Genomic DNA, 17500 nt, shown 5'->3' with positions numbered 1-17500 from the left:
CCTTTTGTGGGGGGGGGGGGACCTGGTTGTAAATCAATTCACAGATTGAATTCTACGGAACACTTTACTGCTAATTTACTGTTTTTTGTACCTATAAACTTAGGCCTAAATCCAAACTTATAATTATGTTAACAAAAACTGGTCACTCCAGTGAATCAGTTATTCAAAAATATTGTAAATGCATTTCTGAAACAGAAAATGGTTACTGATAAACACACACACACACACACACACACACACACACACACACACACACACACACACACACACACACACACACACACACACACACACACACACACACACACACACACACACACACACACACACAGGGTGGGTGGTGGCTGAGTGGACAGCGCTCTAGACTCATGGACCTAGGGACCGGGGTTCGATCCCCCGACACTGCCGGAAAAGCAAATGGGGCAGAATTTCCTTCACCCTGATGCCCCTGTTACCTAGCAGTAAATAGGTATCTGGAAGTCAGACAGCTGCTACGGGCTGTTTCCCGGGGGTGCGTGTGTGTATGTGTGTGTGAAAAAAAATGAAAAAATAGTTAGTAGTTAGTAACAGTTGATTGATTGACAGTTGAGAGGCGGGTCGAAAGAGCAGATATCAACCCCCGCAAGCTACAATTAAGTGAATACAACTAGGTGAATACATGTGATGAGGTCAAAAGGAATCTGTTGGAGCTGAATGTGACAAAGGCTGTTGGGCCTGACAGAATCTCACCATGGATACTAAAAGAAGGTGCAGAAGCACTAAGCGTACCACTCTCTATGGTGGTCACTGGAAACAGGAGATCTACCGGAAAGATGGAAGACAGCTAAAGTAGTTCCAATATGCAAAAAGGGTGACAGACAAGAGGCACAAGAGGCCAGTTTCCCCTAACTTGTATACCATGCAAGGTGATGGAGAAGATCGTAAGGAAAAGGCTCGTAGAGCATCTGGAGGGTAATAGCTTTATAACACATCATCAGCATGGGTTCATGGATGGTAAATCGTGTCTCATAGGTTTAATAGAATTTCTATGACCAAGCACAAAAAAATAGGCAAAAAAGAGAAGGGTGGGTAGACTGCATTTTCTTGGTCTGTCAGAAAGCTTTTGACACAGTTCCCCATAAAAGGTTGTTACGAAAGTTGCAGCAACAGGCAGAAATAAAAAGTAAGGTGCTCCAGTGGATAAGGGAGTATCTAAGTAACAGCAAACAGCGAGTAACTGTGAGGGGTGAGACATCAGAGTGGCGAGATGTCACCAGCGGAGTCCCACAGGGCTCTGTACTTGGACCCATCCTGTTTCTAATATATGTAAACGATCTTCCAGAGGGTATAGATTCATTCCTCTCAATGTTTGCTGATGATGCAAAAATTATGAGAAGAATCAAGACAGATGATGATAGACAGAAACTACAGGACGACCTGGACAGGCTGGAGGAATGGTCTAGAAAATAGCTACTAAAGTTCAACTCAGGAAAGTGCAAAGTAATGAAATTAGGCTACCTACCTACCTTGAGGCTACCTTGAGGTGCTTCCGGGGCTTAGTGTCCCCGCGGCCCGGTCGTCGACCAGGCCTCCTGGTTGCTGGACTGATCAACCAGGCTGTTAGACGCGGCTGCTCGCAGCCTGACGTATGAGTCACAGCCTGGTTGATCAGGTATCCTTTGGAGGTGCTTATCCAGTTCTCTCTTGAACACTGTGAGGGGTTTGCCAGTTATGCCCCTTATGTGTAGTGGAAGCGTGTTGAACAGTCTCGGGCCTCTGATGTTGATAGAGTTCTCTCTCAGAGTACCTGTTGCACCTCTGCTTTTCAACGGGGGTATTCTGCACATCCTGCCATGTCTTCTGGTCTCATGTGGTGTTATTTCTGTGTGCAGGTTTGGGACCAGCCCCTCAATTATTTTCCACGTGTAAATTATTATGTATCTCTCCCGCCTGCGCTCAAGGGAGTACAGATTTAGGCTCTTTAGTCGGTCCCAGTAATTTAGATGTTTTACTGAGTGGATTCTAGCAGTAAAGGATCTCTGCACGCTCTCTAGGTCAGCAATTTCTCCAGCTTTGAAAGGGGCTGTCATTGTGCAGCAGTACTCCACTCTAGATAGCACAAGCGTTTTGAAAAGTATCATCATCGGTATAGCATCTCTAGTGTGAAAAGTTCTTGTTATCCAACCTGTCATTTTTCTTGCAGTTGTGACGGCTACTTTATTGTGTTCTTTAAAGGTAAGGTCTTCCGACATGAGTGCACCCAGGTCCTTTACATTGCCTTTTCGTTCTATGGTATGATTTGCCTGCGTTTTGTACGTGGTTCCTGTTTTTATGTTTTCAATTTTTCCGTAGCGCATGAGCTGAAACTTATCCTCGTTGAATACCATATTATTTTCTGTAGCCCATAGAAAGACCTGATCAACATCTGATTGGAGGTTTGCCGTGTCCTCTATGTTGCCAACTCTCATGAAAATCCTAGTGTCACCTGCAAAGGATGATACAGTGCTATAGGTTGTGTTCTGGTCTATGTCCGATATGAGGATGAGAAAAAGTACTGGAGCAAGCACAGTACCCTGGGGGACTGAGCTCTTCACGGTTGATGGGCTGGATTTTATTCTGTTGACTATTACACATTGGGTTCTGTCAGTCAGGAAATTGTAGATCCATCTGCCTATTTTCCCGGTAATTCCTTTTGAACGCATTTTATGTGCAATAACACCATGGTCACATTTATCAAAAGCTTTTGCGAAATCTGTGTAAATTACATCAGCGTTTTGTTTGTCTTCCATAGCATCTAATGCCATATCATAGTGGTCCAGCAACTGCGACAGGCAAGAGCGCCCTGTTCTGAAACCATGTTGTCCGGGGTTATGGAGATGCTGTGATTCCATGTATTTTGTGATCTTACTTCTTAGCACTCTCTCAAAAAATTTTATGATGTGCGATGTTAGTGCTATCGGTCTGTAATTTTTTGCCTCTGCCTTATTTCCTCCTTTATTAAGTGGTGCTATCTCTGCTGTTTTTAGTATGTCAGGGATAACGCCAGTATCTAGGCTTTGTCTCCACAGAATGTGAAGGGCCTGCGATAGTGGTTTTTTACAGTTCTTGATGAATATGGAGTTCCAAGAATCCGGGCCTGGTGCAGAGTGCATAGGCATACTGTTTATGGCTTCTTCAAAATCTAGTGGGGATAGGGCGACGTCTGATATGTGATTTGATGTTGGTATCATATCCATGAAAAATTCATTTGGGTTATCAATCTTTAGTGCATTTAATGGTAGGCGAAGGGAGCAGAAGGCTGAACACAAGGTACCATCTGGGAGGTGAAATCCTACATGAGTCAAATACAGAGAAAGATCTGGGGGTTGATATCACACCGAACCTGTCCCCAGAGGCCCACATCAAAAGGATATCCTCAGCGGCATATGCTAGACTGGTCAATATAAGAATTGCTTTTAGAAACTTATGTTAGGAATCGTTCAGGACCCTGTATACCACTTATGTCAGACCAATCCTGGAATATGCAGCTCCAGCTTCTAGTCCATACGTAGTTAAACACAAGACAAAGTTAGAGAAGATTCAGCGGTATGCCACCATACTCATCTCGGAACTGAGATGTATGAGCTACGAAGATAGGCTAAAGGAGCTGAAACTCACGTCCCTGGAAGAAAGAAGAGCAAGGGGAGACATGATAACCACCTACAAAATTCTCAGGGGAATTGACAGTGTGGAAAAATTCCTTAGCACGGGCGGAACGCGAACAAGGAGACACAGGTGGAAACTGAGTACCCAAATGAGCCACAGAGACATTAGAAAAAACTTTTTCAGCGTCAGAGTAGTTAACAGATGGAATGCATTAGGCAGTGATGTGGTGGAGGCTGACTCCATACACAGTTTCAAATCTAGATAAGATAGAGCCCAGTAGGCTCAGGAACCTGTACACCAGTTGATTGACAGTTGAGAGGCGGGACCAAAGAGACAAAGCTCAACCCTCCGCAAGCATAACTAGGTGAATACACACACACTAAAAACACAACCCATCAGAGACAAATATCTCATTCCTCACATACACAAAGCAGCACCGCTCACCTCCATTAACTTCCACCCATTAGATGAGAGATAATGTGACTTACCATCCAAAAGAGAGTCTCATTGGCAAAGTCTTCATACTGGGTGATGGTGGACAGCACACTGAAGATAAGGCATATCAACACCGCCATGAACCTGTCAAAGAAAAATTGGTCTCAATGAAAAGGGGAAAATTAGTATTAGAGAATAGTGGCTTAACTGGTCTATAGTGGCTTAACTGGTTATTAAGAGACAGTAATGTGATTCACATCTAATCAACACATTGGTGATTAGCAGTAAATTATATATATATATATATATATATATATATATATATATATATATATATATATATATATATATATATATATATATATATATGTCGTACCTAGTAGCCAGAACGCACTTCTCAGCCTACTATGCAAGGTCCGATTTGCCTAATAAACCAAGTTTTCCTGAATTAATATATTTTCTCTATTTTTTTTGTGAAATGATAAAGCTACCCATTTCATTATGTATGAGGTCAATTTTTTTTTATTGGAGATAAAATTAACGTAGATATATGACCGAACCTAACCAACCCTACCTAACCTAACCTAACCTATCTTTATAGGTTAGGTTAGGTTAGGTAGCCGAAAAAGTTAGGTTAGGTTAGGTTAGGTAGTCGAAAAACAATTCATTCATGAAAACTTGGCTTATTAGGCAAATCGGGCCTTGCATAGTAGGCAGAGAAGTGCGTTCTGGCTACTAGGTACGACATATATATATATATATATATATATATATATATATATATATATATATATATATATATATATATATATATATATATATACATATATATATATATATATATATATATATATATATATATATATATATATATATATATATATATATATATATATATATATATAAATTCTTATCGCTGGTGGTAAATTTTTAATAGTATCTAAATTAGTCATTAACAAATTATAACTTTCCTACCATTTATAACTTTCTCTTGGCTCAAGTTATTGTGTCCAAGTTTAGCCCGTACTTTTTGTTGGAGAAAGTTATAATTCTCCTTCCGTATTACTGGAGAACAACCTCTCCCACTGATAATAATAATCCGTAAGATTAACGCAAGGACTTGGTCGACGAAGGTACAACAATGTATTTCAATTTCGTTGTTTGATAATTCAGTATTTTATAAATATTTTAATGTCCGGATAGGTGTGACGTGATTCCCCCTACATAAGGGTGGAAGCTGCCTCTTCCTGCCACCCTCGAGCTACCATACCTCCTCTACAACATCACAACTAGAGAGCTACCTCTAGTCAGACGTCAGGAGAACACAACCCCCTAACAACCCCACAACTCCACCCTGTCCCGAGAGCCCCACACGCCAGGTAAATGCAGGTGACCTGTATAGCATGCTAACTATTCATTACTCCGCCGGCTCATATTTACACCTCACCTTGCTGCCAGCGTGACATGACCCCGCAGGTGTATATATAAGTTCCTGGTATTATGGGCTCACCATAGCCCGTGCTACATGGACACTTCGTTCTGAGTAGCCAAATCTAAAGCAGCATCACTTTGAAACACTTCCAGTTTCTCCCATTGGTTATCACTGAGGGATGTAAGAGCAGGAGCAGCATAGTCGATGAGTGACCTAACTGCTTGAACGTAGTACATTTTGAGTACTGGTAGAGATGCACCCTCTCTAAGACTGGTCAGGGAGCGCAAAGCTGAGTTTCTGGCTTTACAACGTTGCCGAAGATATTCAATGTCTTGAGTGAATTTCAACTGACTATCTATTATGACTCCTAGGTTTTGAAAAGAGGTAACCCACTCAATTTCGTGTCCTTGTATTGCCAGTCTGATGTCTTGAGTTCTCATTTTAACCGCCATTGGTTTGGTTTTATTGCTGTTTATTTTCACTGTTATGCGTTCCACTTCCCTGCTGATAATATCTAGGTATTTTTGTGCATGGTTCCTGGCGCCTTTGTCTTGATGATGACCACAAAGTCGTCTACATAGTTAAGCAGTTTGGCTTTTGGTAACTTAAGCTTCATGAATTGTTCCACGAGACAGTTGGAGAGGAAGGGGCTTAGTATTCCTCCCTGAGGAGTTCCATTTTCCAGCCTCTGAGGTCGATGTTTTTCCTTGGAATTGACTTTAGCTTCTCGGTTAAGCAGGCTTCCTTTGGTAAAAGCAAGAGCGTGTCCTTTGATTTCCTTATCCACAAGGCAGCACAGTGTAGCTGGAGCACTGGCTAACTCGAATTGGCTTTCTAGGTCTAGAAAAATAAGGATTCCAGGTTTGTCATGGATATGATCCAGGAGGGAAGGTAAGGCATTCTGTGGTTCCAACACCTTTTTGGAAGCAAACATATTTTGATGTAGTGGATTGACTTTCCATTCAATTCGATTAAGATCCATTCTTTTCGCAGTTTTGGCCAGACAGCTTGTTAATGAGATGGGTCTTGGATTTCCTGGGTCTTTAGCTTTTGGAATGGGAACTACAATTGCACTAATTATAGGACACCCGGGGTGTCCTACACGGGGTGTAGGTATGTATGATCTTCTATGATCTATGACACATTATAGAAGGCAGTTAAACAGATTTTAACAACCAGAAAAGTCAAGAATTTAAAGAAATAAAAATTCGTCTCTCCCAGCCCACTCTAGATGTTTCTTCTAAGTAACATTCCCTCTACTTTGTTCATTTGTTACATTCCTTCTATTTCCCCTTCCTCCCTCCCTCCCTCTCTCCCTCCTTCCCTAGACCCCCCCCCCATCTCTCTCCCTCCTTCCCTAGACACATCCCTCCCTAAAATACAGCCGCTACATTAGCTCCTAATTTCCTTTCTTGCTCAACCTGTTATTCTCTAAACACCAGTTTCGTCTTCCTCTCTACTTCTCTCCCCCTTCTTCGCCTTTCCCTCATCTCTCCTCCCCTCTGCGCCTACACTGCCACTCTCGCGTTAATTGTCTTCTCTTACAGTCACTTTAAGACCAGCGAAGAGGTTGATGGTGGTGAGAGGTGGAGGATAGGGGTGAGGGGAGGAGGATAGGGGTGAGGGGAAGTGGTGGGGAGAAGGATGGGGGTGAGGGGAAGTGAGGGGAGGAGACTGATGGAGGGACAGCATCTGGGCCCCCAATCTTGGACAGACAGACATTCTCATAAATTCACATGCTTACACCGCACATTTCGAATGTTTATACTGTTTGTAAAGCTCATATAGTGTGTATTTCGAATGTTTATACGTGCTGTTTTGACTGGGGAAAACAAGCCCATATTCCCTTACGTTTCTAACAATATAAACACATTAGTACCAAAGAGGTACTGTCATCATACTAAATTGCTTTTTGCTTTCTATACGGTATAGAGGAAGTAGGTCTACTGCGACGCTTTTCTTCCAGACTAGTAAGAAGCCAAGAAACCTCCCAAAGGCAGCATCACACCAAGGATACTTAAAGTGTCGACTCCGTTTATAGCAAGATATTCAGGATTGCTCTATCGTGGTTCTCTTCGCGTGGAGTGAATATGACACTGGGAGCGGATTCTGGCATGTTGGAGTATAACCTGTGTTGTTTTAAGACCGAAATTTGCTTGTAAGGTTAGTCTGAAGGAGCCTCATCCTTCAATACTCTTGAAGGATGAGGCTCCTACACCTACATCTTGAAGGATGTAGGTGTAGGAACGAGACTCTCTTTAGATTTATATTTGTTATATCAACACGGAACATTTATGTATCCTGATCAAATCCACAAGGGCCGTGACGAGGATTCGAACCTACGTCTGTAAGCATCCCAGGAAGGAAGGAAGGAAATTATCAGGGGGGAAAGCACCAAGCCATTACGACTATATAGCACTTGGAAGGGGTCAGGATAAGGATTTGGGATAGGACGGGAAGGAAGGAATGGTCCCCAACCACTTGGACAGTCGGGGATTGAACGCCGACCTGCTTGAAGCGAGACCGTCGCTCTACCGTCCAGCCCAAGTTGTTGGGTGTAAGCATACCAGACGCTGCCTTAATCGACTGAGCTACGACATGGTTAAAAAGACATTTAGCTGTATGTATCCTGTATCGTATACATGTACAAGACCCTTTGCGAATGATGCTAAAAACGTACCTGCTCTTTCTTAAACCAATCCAAACTTACCCAAACCAACTTTACCTTAACCTAACCTAACCCAGGCTATCAGTCTAACAATCAGAAAACGAGCTCTGTCGAACCGTCTTGCCAATCATGGATTCAAGAACAATTTACACATCTACTTATGAACCTTTTACATCATTTCTCAATCTTTGTTTACATTTATTAAAGAGTGTACGAGCATCGAAACTTATCCAACCAGATTATATTATTGCTATAAAATGCCTCCCAAGTGTTTCAGGGCTCAAAAACTGTTTAATAAATGAGAACAAAGCCGCCAAAGATTGAGAAAAGATGTACAGGTTCCTATAAGTACCTGCTTAGCGGCGTGATGGATCCGGCACCAGGAGCTCGTTCCTATCCTGTCCTCTGATCTTGGGTCATTATTATTTTTTTTCTCTCCGCCATATTCTGTGAGTTTACCCATGCTTTCAATGCCAACCTTCTCCCGTTTTCTGTGCTAATTTGTCATTCTGGGTCCGTTGTCTAAAAACTTTCTTTGCCAAGTTATGCCTGTTTTCTATACTTTCTTTGCCAATTTATAACTGTTTTCTATACTTTCTTTGCCAATTTATAACTGTTTTCTATACTTTCTTTGTCAATTTATAACTGCTTTCTATTCTTTGTCAATTTATGCCTGTTTTCTATACCTTCTTTGCCAATTTATAACTGTTTTCTATACTTTCTTTGCCAATTTATGCCTGTTTTCTATACTTTCTTTGCCAATTTATGCGTTTTCTATACTTTCTTTGTCAATTTATGCCTGTTTTCTATACTTTCTTTGCCAATTTATGCCTGTTTTCTATACTTTCTTTGCCAATTTATGCCTGTTTTCTATACTTTCTTTGCCAATTTATAACTGTTTTCTATACTTTCTTTGTCAATTTATGCGTTTTCTATACTTTCTTTGTCAATTTATGCCTGTTTTCTATACTTTCTTTGCCAATTTATGCGTTTTCTATACTTTCTTTGTCAATTTATGCCCGTTTTCTATACTTTCTTTGCCAATTTATAACTGTTTTCTATACTTTCTTTGCCAATTTATGCCTGTTTTCTATACTTTCTTTGCCAATTTATGCCCGTTTTCTATACTTTCTTTGCCAAACCCTAAGTTTTCGGTTTTCTATAATTTCTCGGCCAAACCCAGGCTCCCCATTTTCTCTCAGGGGCAAACTTGGCCAAACAGGTACCCAAAGTGGAGACACATTCGCTCCTGCAGAAGCTCCCCAAAAGCCTTCATGGAGTCCTTGAGCGAGTGGCGGGCCACACGCCTCCCAGACAAAGCAAAATATGGATTTTCCCCTCACCCAAGGAAATGAGAAAAAAAAGAGGAGAAAAACTGTTTCCAAACGCCTTATTCTTCTTCGTCTTCTTGAGGAGTATTTGGAGAGGAGCATTTAGATGCATGGGATAGTGTTGTGTAGTGTAATTCTAATGTTTATATGGGGGTATTTTTAATGTTTATATGGGGGTATTTTTAATGTTTATATGGGGTATTTTTAATATTTATATGGGGTATTTCTAATGTTTATATGGGGGTATTTCTAATGTTGATATGGGGTATTTCTAATATTTATATGGGGTATTTCTAATGTTTATATGGGGGTATTTCTAATGTTGATATGGGGTATTTCTAATGTTTATATGGGGTATTTCTAATGTTTATATGGGGGTATTTCTAATGTTGATATGGGGTATTTTTAATATTTATATGGGGTATTTTTAATATTTATATGGGGTATTTCTAATGTTGATATGGGGTATTTCTAATGTTTATATGGGGTATTTTTAATATTTATATGGGGTATTTTTAATGTTTATATGGGGTATTTCTAATATTTATATGGGGTATTTTTAATATTTATATGGGGTATTTCTAATGTTGATATGGGGTATTTCTAATGTTTATATGGGGTATTTCTAATGTTTATATGGGGGTATTTCTAATGTTTATATGGGGGTATTTCTAATGTTTATATGGGGTATTTCTAATGTTTATATGGGGGTATTTCTAATGTTTATATGGGGTATTTCTAATGTTTATATGGGGGTATTTCTAATGTTTATATGGGGTATTTCTAATATTTATATGGGGTATTTTTAATATTTATATGGGGTATTTCTAATGTTTATATGGGGGTATTTTTAATGTTTATATGGGGTATTTCTAATGTTTATACGGAGTAATTTCCAATGTTTATACAGTGTTTTTCCAATCTTTATACGGAGTATTTCTAACGTTTATTCTAAGTATTTCCAATGTTTAACGGTGTATTTTCAAGGGTTATACAGTGTACGGTGAGGAAATACACTACCACCACCACCACCACAGTCACCACCACCACCACAATCGCCACAATCACCACCATCACTGCCCTTATATATCCACTGACATCAACATCCCCCTCATACTGTCCACCCCCGACACCACAACCCCCCCAACACCCCCCCCCCTCTCTTTCATAACCCTCCACTCCCCCAGACATAACCTTCACAACCCCCCTAACCTCTCTTTCCCCACCTCCCCAGCTAGCTCACAACCCCGACCAATCACAATTCCCCAATACGTCTAGCTCCCGCCAATCACAATCTCCCCAATCACTACCCCACAACCCCCCACCCTGATTACCAATATGAGGGCTCTGACCCCTCGTCTTATCAGGTCATGGAGTTACACCGTTATGCGTTCCAAAACTCCTTTAATGAAACTTTGAGACCGTGTCTGAGGGCTTCGAACGCGGGCTCGGTCCTACCCTCCATCCAGAACCCCCCAAACCTTGATTAAGTTCAGGTTTAAACTTGGTTAATTTTTTTTAAGTTCCTTTTAACTAAGGACCGTAACTTATCGACTTGACTTAAAATCGACTTGAGAATGGTCCAGGACGGACCGAAACGTCAGATCGTCCCTTCACTTTCTAGTGTGTGGTTTGGTCAACCGTAAGTAATTTCTTTTTCAGAACTATGGAGTCAATAAACAATTGAAGGATTAGCGTGGATAGATAGAAAGATATAGGAATAGATAGAAAGATATAGGAATAGATAGAAATAAATATAGATAATAATAGACGACGAAATGAAATTTATTATTCGCGTTGTCGGGGACAGGAAGTCTGTACTTAGGCCTATCGAGATCACCCCCACCCCACCCCCCAACCCCCGCAAGGTGGAACTACTGACATTCTACAGGAGGCACCCCACAACAGTTGCCTTAATCCCGGGTACCTATCCTGCGTGAACAGACGCATGAGATGAAAGGAAACGAGTCTAGCCACTTCTGTCCCGCCCGGGAATCGAACCCAGGATCGAGTTGTACTACAGGACAAATTTACAGACGAAAATAGATGGCATCAGATATAGATGGAAATAGATAAGAAATTCACACAAAATTAGACGAAAAAACGTGAAAATAAAATAGACGGGAAAGAAAATAGACAAAAACGATTACATAGAAATATGCAGATGGAAATATGATGGAATATGATGGAAATATATTATAAAAAATAATATATCAATAAGACACGCCAAATATGTCTCAAGGCATCTCCTTGAACAAATGAGAATGAGAACAAATGAGAATGAGAACAAATGAGAATGAGAACAAATGAGAATGAGAACAAATGAGAATGAGAACAAATGAGAATGAGAACAAATGAGAATGAGAACAAATGAGAATGAGAACAAATGAGAATGAGAAAAAATAAGAAAAATGAGAACAGAAATGACAGTACTAATTTAGTACCAATGTGTAGTGATGGTTCATCAGAAAGTTGACCTTTGTATTGTTGAATTTGGACCAACACCTAAAACTTTCAACAGCGTCATCAACATGGTACCTAACCTAACCATTCCTAGCAATCATAGGCCTAATATAGCACAAATATATGTGTGCTATATTAGGGTCTAGGAAATTTTCAATTTTGGTTTCTAGTTTAATTTTTCCCCGGATTCTAATTATCGAATTAATAGTACAAAAAGTGGTTACTGTTATCACTACACATTGGGTACTTTTCCATCATATAGTTACTAAAAGATAATAATAAGTGTTATTATTTCAGGAGGATGAACTCGCAGATATATATATTTTTCTTTAATATAATTTGACCCTTGTTTACTGATCACGTTCATAGGCCTAACCAACCATGATCAAACAAACTCTTGTAGTCGAAAGGCATCATTATGTGTACTCACCTATTTGTGCTTGCGGGGGTTGAGCTCTGGCTCTTTGGTCCCGCCTCTGAACTGTCAAATCAACCGGTGTTCCTGAGTTCCTACTGGGCTCTATCACATCAACATTTGAAACTGTGTATGGAGTCAGCCTCCACCACATCACTGTCTAATGCTTTCCACCTGTTAACTACTCTGACACGGAAAAAGTTCTTTCTAACGTCCCTGTGGCTCATGTGGGTACTCAGTCTCCACCTGTGTCCCCTTATTCGAGTACACCCGTGTTAAAAAAATTATCCTTATCAACCCTGTCAATTCCTCTGAGAATTTTGTAGGTGGTGATCATGTCTCCCCTTACTCTTCTGTCTTCCAGTGTCGTGAGGTGCATTTCACGCAGCCTTTCCTCGTAAGTCACGTCTCTTAGTTCTGGGACTAGTTTAGTGGCATACCTATGAACTTTTTCCAGCTTCGTCTTGTGAGGGGAGGGGGGGGGGGAGATGGCGGGGTTGGTTTCCCAAATTGGAGGCCTGTCATATGAAGAAGGATTGGGAGAGATTGGGTTGCGTCCACTGGAGGGGCGGGGAGTTAGGGATGACATGATAGAGGTTTGCGGGTGGATTAATGTGCATGACGGGGGGGGGGCGGATTTTGATGGGGAGTTGGGTGTATCAGCATAGGGCAGAGCACATAAGAACATAAGAAGAACATAAGAACAAAGGTAACTGCAGAAGGCCTATTGGCCCATACGAGGCAGCTCCTATTCTATAACCACCCAATCCCACTCATATACTTGTCCAACCCGTGCTTGAAACAATCGAGGGACCCCACCTCCACAATGTTACGCGGCAATTGGTTCCACAAATCAACAACCCTGTTACTGAACCAGTATTTACCCAAGTCTTTCCTAAATCTAAACTTATCCAATTTATATCCATTGTTTCGTGTTCTGTCCTGTGTTGATACTTTTAATACCCTATTAATATCCCCCCGGTTATGTCCATTCATCCACTTGTAAACCTCTATCATGTCACCCCTAACTCTTCGCCTTTCCAGTGAATGCAACTTAAGCTTTGTTAATCTTTCTTCATATGAAAGATTTCTAATTTGGGGAATTAACTTAGTCATCCTACGCTGGACACGTTCAAGTGAATTTATATCCATTCTATAATATGGCGACCAAAACTGAACTGCATAATCTAAATGGGGCCTAACTAGAGCAAGATATAGCTTGAGAACCACACCAGGTGTCTTGTTACTAACGCTGCGATTAATAAATCCAAGTGTCCGATTTGCCTTATTACGAACATTTATGCATTGATCCTTTTGTTTTAAATTCTTACTAATCATAACTCCCAGATCCCTTTCGCAATCCGACTTCGCAATCACAACACCATCTAGCTCGTATCTTGTAACTCTATCATCATTACCTAACCTCAGAACTTTACATTTATCAGCATTAAACTGCATCTGCCAATCCTTTGACCATTTCAAAACCCTATCTAGATCAACTTGAAGTGATAGTGAGTCCTCCTCCGAATTAATTTCCCTACCGATTTTCGTATCATCGGCAAATTTGCAAATGTTGCTACTCAAACCTGAATCTAAATCATTTATATATATTATAAACAACAGAGGTCCCAGGACAGAGCCTTGAGGCACTCCACTTACAACATTTTCCCACTCTGACTTGATTCCATTTATACTAACTCTCTGTTTCCTTTGGTATAGCCATGCCCTAATCCAGCTTAATATAGCACCCCCAATACCATGAGACTCTATTTTTTTAATCAGTCTTTCATGTGGCACTGTATCAAAAGCTTTGCTAAAGTCAAGGTATACAACATCGCAATCCTTACCACTATCAACTGCCTCAACAATGCTAGAATAAAAAGATAACAAATTTGTTAAACATGAACGGCCATTTATAAAACCATGTTGCGACTCAATTATTAATTTATGTTTTTCAAGATGAAGACGAATTTTATTTGCTATTATAGATTCGAGTAACTTTCCCACAATAGACGTTAGGCTAATTGGTCGATAGTTAGACGCAAGTGATCTATCTCCTTTCTTAAAAACTGGTATCACATTAGCAACTTTCCAAAACTCTGGCACTCTGCCTGACTCTATTGATTTATTAAATATGGTTGACAGTGGGTCACAAAGCTCCTCTTTGCATTCTTTAAGCACCCTAGCAAACACTTCATCCGGCCCTGGGGATTTGTTTGGTTTGAGTTTTACTATTTGTTTAAGAACATCCTCCCTGGTAACTGCTAAACTCGTCAACCTGTCCTCGTCCCCACCCACATAGACTTGTTCGGCTGAAGGCATATTGTTAAGTTCCTCTTTAGTAAATACAGATACAAAATATTTATTAAAAATACTACTCATCTCTTCATCACTATCTGTTATTTGACCTGTCTCAGTTTTTAATGGACCTATCCTTTCCCTAGTCTTAGTACGATATAACTGAAAAAACCCTTTAGGATTTGTCTTTGCTTGCCCTGCTATGCGAACTTCATAGTTTCTTTTTGCTTTCCTTATCTCTTTTTTAACATTTCTAACCAGTTGTACGAATTCCTGTTCTAAAGTGACCTCCCCATTTTTAATCCTTTTGTACCAAGCTCTCTTTTTACCTATAAGGTTCTTCAAATTCTTTGTTATCCACTTTGGGTCATTGGTATACGATCTATTCAATTTGTATGGTATACTACGTTCCTGTGCTTTGTTTAGAATATTCTTAAATAAGTTATATATTGAATCCACATCGAAATCCCCATTTAAGTCACCTATCGCTGGGTTCATGTCTCGCTCCAAGACCGGCCCACACCCCATACCCAAGCCTTTCCAATCAATTTGACCCAAAAAATTTCTTAGGCTATTAAAATCAGCTTTTCGAAAATCTGGCACTTTAATTGAGCACGAAGCAGTTGGTGTGGATTGGATGGGATTGGATTTGGGAGGGTCTTGGGTGGATGCTGATTCGGTGGCGGGGGTGTTGATTTGAGTGAGTCCGCGGTTGTTCAACGTCCTCCCAGCAAGTATAAGAAATATTGTCGGAACAACCGTGGACATTTCAAGAGGAAACTAGATTTATTCCTCCAAGGAGTGCCGGACCAACCGGGGCTGTGGTGGGTATGTGGGCCTGCGGGCCGCTCCAAGCAACAGCCTGGTGGACCAAACTCTCACAAGTCAAGCCTGGCCTCGGGCCGGGCTTGGGGAGTAGAAGAACTCCCAGAACCCCATCAAGCAGGTATATATGGGCCTGCGGGCCGCTCCAAGCAACAGCCTGGTGGACCAAACTCTCACAAGTCAAGCCTGGCCTCGGGCCGGGCTTGGGGAGTAGAAGAACTCCCAGAACCCCATCAACCAGGTATCAACCAGGTATTTGTGGAACCGGTTGCCGCGTGCCGTGGTGGGGTCCCCCTTCATTGTTTCAGGCGCGGGTTGAACATGTATATGAGTGGGATTGGGTGGTTATAGATAGGAGCTGCCTCGTATGGGCCAATAGGCCTTCTGCGGTTACCTTTGTTCTTATGTTCTTGTGCTTGACATGGTATGGGCTCCATGCTGGGGCCGCATACTCCAGGATTGGTCTTAAATATGTGGTGTACGAGTTTCTGAATGATTCCTTACACAGGTTCCTGAAGGTTGTTCTGATGTTAGCCAGCCTCGCATATGCCGCAGATGTTATTCTTCTTATGTGGGCTTCAGGAGACAGGTTTGGTGTGATATCAACTCCTAGATCTTTCTCTCTGTCCGTTTCATTAACTGGTGTACAGGTGTGTATGTATGTGTATTCACCTAGTTGTGCTTGCGGGGGTTGAGGTCTGCTCTTTCGGCCCGCCTCTAGACTGTCAATCAACTGTTATTAACTACTATTATTTCCCCCCCCCCCTCACACACACACACACACACACACACACACACCAGGATGCAGCCCGTGACATCTGACTAACTCCCAGGTACCTATTTACTGCTAGGTAACAGGGGCGTCAAAGATTGAGGAAAGATGTACACGTTCGTAAGTGCTTGCGTAAGTGCTTTCATGAATCTGGCCCCAGGGTAGCAATGGAGGTCGACGTGGATGACCTCTGGTGGTTGACGTATTAAGATCAGCGCCATCTGTTGCAGCTACTGAGCATAATGTCAACTCCCCAATGAGTGTTACCTCATGGTAACACTTGAGCTGAGTGTTACAGCCTGGTTAACCAGTCCAGCAACGAGGAGGCCTGGTCTCACTCACCCCTTCTGTCTCTCACTCACACCTCTCTGTCTCTCACTCACACCTCTCTGTCTCTCACTCACACACCCTCTCTCACTCCAGAATTACCTCTCTCACCACCTGAACACTTCCAGTCCCCTTAGCCAATTCTGTGGGGAAAAAATCGAATACCTTCTGCTAGTCCAGGAAGATGGGTCTTATCCTTATCTCTGAAGCCATAAACCAAGCAAATACACATAATTGAACAGCGTCAACGGCGCACAGAGGTATCATCAGGAATCTAGCTAAAGTAAATTTTCACAGTATTGTATTACAACCTACATGAGACCCATGATAGAGTGTGAAGCGCCAGCCCGTAATCCTAATCATTTGAGAAGAATAATACGAAATTAGCAGCTCATCTTCCTGTTTTGGTAGAACTTATGTAAGGACGAGGCCCATAGTACATTTACGGACTTACAAGGCTATTAGAAAGTAGAAATCGCTACTGTTGAATTTGGACAAACCGGAAAATGGTTTTCTACTCATGTTGCAAAGACAAACTAACCTAACATAGCCTTCCTAGGCCTAATACAGAATATCTGAGCCGTAATATAGTACATATGTGTACTATACTAGACCTAGGAATATTTAAATTTGTATCTAAGCTTCATGTTTTCGGACTCTATAAAGTGAATAGTACAAAGTTCAACTAATTTCTTAGTACGTCAATATTTGTACTATGGGCCACATAGTTACACAAAGTACAGGAGGAGCCGGAGCCGGTCGGCCGAGCGGACAGCACGCTGGACTTGTGATCCTGTGGTCCCGGGTTCGATCCCGGGGGCCAGCAAGAAACAATGGTCAGAGTGTCTTTCACCCTATGCCCCTGTTACCTAGCAGTAAAATAGGTACCTGGGTGTTAGTCAGCTGTCAC

At 41.4% G+C, this 17500-nt stretch overlaps 1 protein-coding gene across 1 annotated transcript in view; it reads right to left on the bottom strand.

The window, feature by feature from the left end:
• LOC123760392 (potassium voltage-gated channel subfamily KQT member 1) overlaps nt 1-17500 on the bottom strand; it is a 95128-nt gene that overhangs the window by 55101 nt on the left and 22527 nt on the right. The window contains exon 2 of the mRNA XM_069328865.1: nt 4113-4203. Within this exon, the coding sequence (XP_069184966.1) occupies nt 4113-4203 (91 nt within the window). The remainder of the gene's footprint in view (nt 1-4112; nt 4204-17500) is intronic.

This window comes from Procambarus clarkii, chromosome 22, assembly GCF_040958095.1.
Source record: "Procambarus clarkii isolate CNS0578487 chromosome 22, FALCON_Pclarkii_2.0, whole genome shotgun sequence".
Lineage (NCBI taxonomy): Eukaryota > Metazoa > Arthropoda > Malacostraca > Decapoda > Cambaridae > Procambarus > Procambarus clarkii.
Note: the sequence above shows the minus strand (reverse complement) of the source record. Positions and strands in the feature narration are given on the sequence as shown.